The sequence below is a fragment of the Phoca vitulina genome, unplaced genomic scaffold (assembly GCF_004348235.1).
Source record: "Phoca vitulina isolate PV1807 unplaced genomic scaffold, GSC_HSeal_1.0 scaffold4, whole genome shotgun sequence".
NCBI lineage: Eukaryota > Metazoa > Chordata > Mammalia > Carnivora > Phocidae > Phoca > Phoca vitulina.
In genome coordinates, this window is record NW_022589707.1 from 60,356,866 (window position 1) to 60,362,865 (window position 6,000).

The 6,000-nt window shown below is 46.0% G+C and overlaps 1 protein-coding gene across 3 annotated transcripts in view; it reads left to right on the forward strand.

Moving 5' to 3' along the window:
• SLC25A13 (solute carrier family 25 member 13) overlaps positions 1 to 6,000 on the forward strand; it is a 182,671-nt gene that overhangs the window by 118,500 nt on the left and 58,171 nt on the right. For all 3 annotated transcript variants that reach the window (XM_032402087.1, XM_032402088.1, XM_032402089.1), the window contains one exon: positions 5,536 to 5,588. In XM_032402087.1, coding sequence (XP_032257978.1) covers positions 5,536 to 5,588 — 53 coding nt within the window. The remainder of the gene's footprint in view (positions 1 to 5,535; positions 5,589 to 6,000) is intronic.

Genomic DNA, 6,000 nt, shown 5'->3' on the forward strand with positions numbered 1-6,000 from the left:
TTATCATAATAAACCAGTGAGTCATCATCAGCATCTTGATTTACCAGTGAAGAACCTAGAGTTCAAAGAATAACATCCCCAAGATCACTCAGCAGGAAAAGGGTACAGACCTCGGATTCCAGCCCAGGTCTGTCAACCTCCAAAGCCCAGTCTCCAAGCCATTCATTTTGCTGCCAAGCCATTGGAAATAAATCGCTTCAATTAGGCCAGCATTATTAATGAGTTTCTTTCAGAGTCCCTTCCAACTCTGAGATTCTAGAATTCTGTTTCTAAAAGGTTTTTAAGTAAAGAATAACATAGCAGCCCTCTGATCCAGCACACCGCTCCAGGAACCTCTTTGGGGTGCCGTAGGGAGCTCACGTTGGAGGTTCCTGATGTGGGCTTAGTCCCCACACATCCAGTGCAGTTCTTGTTGGGTTGCACAAGGGACTGGGATCAGAGGGGCTAGTGTGATTTAGATCTCAAACCTATGAAATTTGAAGACAAAATACTATATTAATAATGTACCCTGTAAATCTTTTCTCACATTAGCAGCCTTCTGGTAAAGTTTGCCAAGGAAGCATTGCCATATGTGCTGATGGAGCTGAACTAAAATGAGAAGATTAGAAAACTAACCACACTAATAAATTTCATTTGAGGCAGTTGGAAAATAGACTGCTGTTTTGACAAGTTAGAAACAACACACACATCCATTCTCTGTTAAAATGAGTTTCCAGAATCCAACAGAAACATCTTATATTAGAAGCCTAATTTTTCTGCTGAGTTACCCAGATGTCAAACATATATGTACTTTAAACTTCACTGTGATCGTGTTGAAGTGCCGTAACAAGACTGGCTGTTTTAGGCATTACTGAGCCACATCCCCGCCCCCACCCCCACCCCCACAGTCAGGGAACCAGGAAGGTTCTTGAAATTCCCACCGCTGTGACTTTTCATTGTCCCACAGATCATGACCCTTTCCAGAGAGCATTTACACAGGGCTGCCAGTGTCCAGGTCCAAGTCCATAGTGGCACTCGGTTCGGGTTGCAGTCCACAGCTGCCTCTGTTTCCCCACTTAGCCAGGGCAGTCACCACAAGAATGGTCCTTATCCAGTGCGTCCCCATGTGCCAACATCTGGCCCAAGTCTTAGGAATGGATCTGTACTTTGGTTTTATTCTTACTGAGTTGAAGTTACTCATTTAGTGAAACTCAGGGCCTCCGATTATATTACTTTAACCTCTTGATTACTCTCCCTGCCTTAGGTCTCTGCCCTTAGCATCTGTCCTTTACTTGCCTCTAGAACTTTTTACTCTTTGAACTTCACTCTTTGCTTTAAAAGCCACCCTATGTATCTGCAGAATTTGACACAAGCTCCTTAGTGTTCCCCGGGGAGAGAAGCAGTATGATGCACCAGATAGGAGCACCCCCTCCAGCCAGACCGCCTGGGTTGAACCCATTCCCCCATCTAACAGCTGAGTGACCTTGGGCAGGCTCCTTAAAGTCTGTTTCAGTTTCTCTTGATGAGGTAAGAATAACTTGCACTGAGTTACTGTTTTGACTTGCGTGGATTAAATGTGTTGATTCGCCTAAAGCCTGTAGAATAGTTCCTGACATGTGGGAGGTGCCCCCGAATACTGGCCGTTGTCACTGTCACTACTGCGGTTACTTATCTCCAGGTCCGTGATCCAGCCACAGCCTTCAGTGGTCTTGCCCTAACCCTGACTGTGCCATGCTCTTCAGACTTGGGTGCCTTTCACTCACTGGCCACGGCGCCCTATGTTCTACCCACATCTCTTTTCTCCAGTGAACCTCTGCCTTGCCTTCAAGACCCAGGGTGCTCTCCTCCCTCTTCCTGGTTCTTTCCGCTGTGTTCACATAATTCTTTGATGCCTCTTGGCTCTGGTACTCACCACTCTTTTTTTAGGTGGTTTATCTCCCTTCGGGGACACACAGAGATACCTAGGGGTTCCCTTTTCTTCTACACTGAGAATTTTTCTTGGGGCGGGGGGCGGGCACAGACTTTACTGTGTCCATCCCAGTTCCTTCCAGTCCCAGGTGCGCAGAAGGCACTTGGTAAATGTTTGCTGAACAAATAAATATTTGCTGCCCTATATTTAGTCTTAAATACAGGGTTTTCTCTTTTGTTTGGTTGTGTTTTTGCTATTCACGGTACATTACTAAATTTGTAGTGAGAAAGACAAATCTCGATAGCTTAAAAGGCTAGCTGAAGTGATTGTGTCTTAACACTGTAGTCATTTGGCTCCATGGGCTGTTTTTTATTAGTCATTTTAAAAGACTGTCACGGGGTAGTTACAGAGATAAGAGATCATCATTTAAATCACAGTGCTTTCAGCCCATCCATGGTTTTGGTCTACAATTTAATGATGAGAAAAATACATCTAGTGAGTAAATATTTAACAAAACATTTTGGTACTTGACCTGAATACAGAGGAAAATGGAAATTGTAAATGTTAAGGTGTAGTTAAAACAGTGCATCCCTATATTTTACCTGTAGAGATTAGCATTGTAGTTGTATAAAGTCATTAACAAAGCCTCTCTCCTCATATTAGAGACATCATATTCTGTCATTTGATATAAGTAAAAGATTCATAAGTGAATGTAGTCTAGGAGAAGAGAGTGCTCCCTTGGAATAAGCACTTGCTTGGCCCAAATGGTTTCGTATTCATGTTTTCTGTGCTGCTCTGGTTCATTTAGATTATAAAGAGCATAGCCTGCCTCCAACTAGTGAGAGCAGAGTTTTGGTAAGAGTTTACTTGAGAGAGAAAGAAGACCGAGATCTGATTCCAGGGTAGGAATGTCCCTGGGACCTGGCCTCAGAGGGACCAGAAGATGGTCAGGGCCGCTCTCCCCACCTGTGCACCCTTCATGGGCTGGGTTCTCTCTCTTCGGTGTCTCTGTCGCACTGGCTTCACATTCTCTTCTGTCTGTCCGTCCACTTCTTTTCTTACACTTCTGCTCCTCATGCTTCATCGAGGCAGTAGGCCACCCAGGGTTTCAGCCGGCCACCCTCCCGACTCCACAGGGCGTCTGCTCCGTCTGTGCCTCTGTGCTGACCGGCTCTTCACTCTCAGGGCTCTGTCGCGATCCTGGATGAACACTCCCCACTGGCTCGCTACCAGTTCAGAGGTCCCGGGTTGCTGGACTCATGGCCTGTGCGTGTTTTAGGTTCCTTATCCTCGTGCGACCACCTGTGGGCCTGGGTGAAGCAGGATCCAAATATGGCAGCCTAGAAAAGACACTGCAAACTCAAATCCAAGATCAGGCAGGTTATGTACGTGAAGAAAGGCAGGGTGTGAGAGGCAGATACATGTTTGCCGTGGAGCACAGGATAGGTGAGTGTTGTCTAAAAACATGGACTCTTGAGGAGGAGGGCTCAGGTTGGAATCCCACCCTCACCATTTATTAGCTGGGTGATTCAGAATGGATGAATCTCTGTGTGCCTCAGTTTCCTCTCTGCAGGGTGGTTATAAGGATTAAATGAGTCAGTAAAGTGCTTAAGGTGGTGCCTGACACATCATAAGTAATATGTTAGCTGTTTTTAGGTCAGCTGTTTTTAAAGAACATTCTCATTAGCATCAGCATCCTTATCATTGAGTTCCACAATGAAATGAGCTTTCTCCCATTTTTCCTAAAACATGAAGCTGTTTGTGCTTTTTGTAGAACCAGAGGCACAGAAAAACATTTCTCTCTTGTGAAGATAGCAGCAGAGCAAGAAAAATGATGAATGACAGTTGTCCTCAGTCCCATGTCGGCATTAGGGAGTGGGGGGCCTTAGTGAACCGATGCTCGGTCCTAACAGGCAGAGCCTCACCCAACTGGAGCAGATTGCCATAATGTCAAAGAGGCCGAGGGCTGTCAGATCAGTCCATCCATTGATTGATCGATCGATCTGTCTTTACATCTTAACAATAAGCTTGAATTACGTTTGAAACCTTGTACTACTCAATAAAACACATCTGCAGAATGGATACAGACAGCCCTCAGGCTAGTGACTTTTGGCCACGGGCTTAGGGAGATGGTGTGTGCCAGGCTGGTCTCTCCGAAGAGACTGCAAGTAGACCTTCTTAGGTTGACGAATTAGAAAATTGTTGTTACCAACAAGGGCTAACACCGTGAAGTCCCTCTCAAGGACAGCAGTATGACATGGGAGAACAATGCATTCTGATCCTCAAGGTTAGCTCACAGTGTGTTTCCAAGAAAAATCATCTGCCTTTCATTTTATTTTCTTAGAACAAATGAAAATGATAACATTTTTTAGTATACCTATATCGGTCTGCTCCTGTTGTGAGTGCCTTTCCCAGAAGCGGCCCTTTCCTGTCAAAGGCATCCTCTTCCTGTGCTCTGATACATAATTCCCACTCAACATACTTAAAACAGAACTTTTCACTTTCCACCCCAAACCTGTTACTCTCCCCAGGCTTCATCTCTCCCCAGGTATTCACATCAAACCCAGTTTTTCTTTGTCACACACACACACACACACACACTCCCTCCCTCCCTCCCTCCCCCCCTCCCTCCCTCCCTCCCTCTCCCCCCCTCCCATGAGTATGTCCTGTCTTTTTACACAGCAGCCAGAGTGGTGTTTTTAAAATGTGAATTAGCATATCACTCTCCCGATGGAGGCTTGTAATTCCTTCTCATCTGACTTAGGCTCCTGGCCTACAATGCGGCTATAGCATCCGGCCCCGACCTGTGCCTCTCCTCGGGCCTGCTCTGTGCCAGGTGGCTCACCGACGTTCACCCTCATTTTTTTTTTTTTTTTTTTTAAAGATTTTATTTATTTATTTGACAGAGAGATAGATAGAGAACACAAGTAGGCAGAGGGAGAGGGAGAAGCAGGCTCCCCGCAGAGCAGGGAGCCCGATGCGGGACTCGATCCCAGGACCCTGGGATCATGACCTGAGCCGAAGGCAGCCGCTTAACCGACTGAGCCACCCAGGCGCCCCTCACCCTCATTTTTGAGCACACCGGGCTTGTTCCTATTCTGCTTTCTTTGCCTTATCTGTTCCCTTCCAGAATGCATTTTTCCCCAGTTGTCACGTCTTCAGTAAAGCCTCTCCCTTCCTTCCACCTGGGGCTGGTCAGAGCAAGAACCTTGTTTGTCTTGTGCTTGTCACCAAGTTATAGTTGCTAAATGAATGAATGGCTAAACTGTGGGCCTCCGGGGGTGGGCAGATGAGAAAAGTGTTAGAAAAAAATAATATAGTGGCTAAAGTACACTTATTTCACGTATTTAAGAGGCAGGAGGGAAAAGAACAAACTTATGGAATAATGAGATTTCCTCTATCACTAATACTGTTGATTTACCCAATGTGCAAACGACCCAGAATATGAGTGGGAATTTACTTGGTCCTGATGTGGCTCTTAGACACATTTGTACTTACACATTCCATTTCGAGTATTCTCATTAAAAGTAATAGCCTAAAATCGCAGCAGAGATTGCCCCAGTGTTTAGATGGTGGTCCCTTCTTTAGAGTTGCTGATTTGTTTAGTTAACGGTAATTTATTTAATATACTTTTTGTTGCTTTTTAGGTCTGTTGCCACAGTTACTGGGAGTTGCCCCAGAGAAGGCCATAAAACTTACAGTAAGTCTTTTCAGTTGATGCTTCTTATGCAGAGAGTTTGCACACTCAGGAATCTAGCAGATATTCTTATGGGAAACAGCAAGTTTGTGTTTCCTCGGAGGTGCTAGCTAATTCGAACCTAGGCACTCGTCACACACAGTTTTTTCACCGTCCTCCACTGAACACTGAACATCCAAAAATGTGATGCTATATTTGAACAGGACTTGTGGTGGCTGCTACCACCACCACCACCATCAGCCACCACCACCACCACCACCAACCACCACCACCACCCACCACCACCACCACCCACCACCACCCACCACCACCACCACCCACCACCACCCACCACCACCACCACCACCACCATCAACCACCACCACCACCAACCACCACCACCACCAACCACCACCACCAACAACCACCACCACCA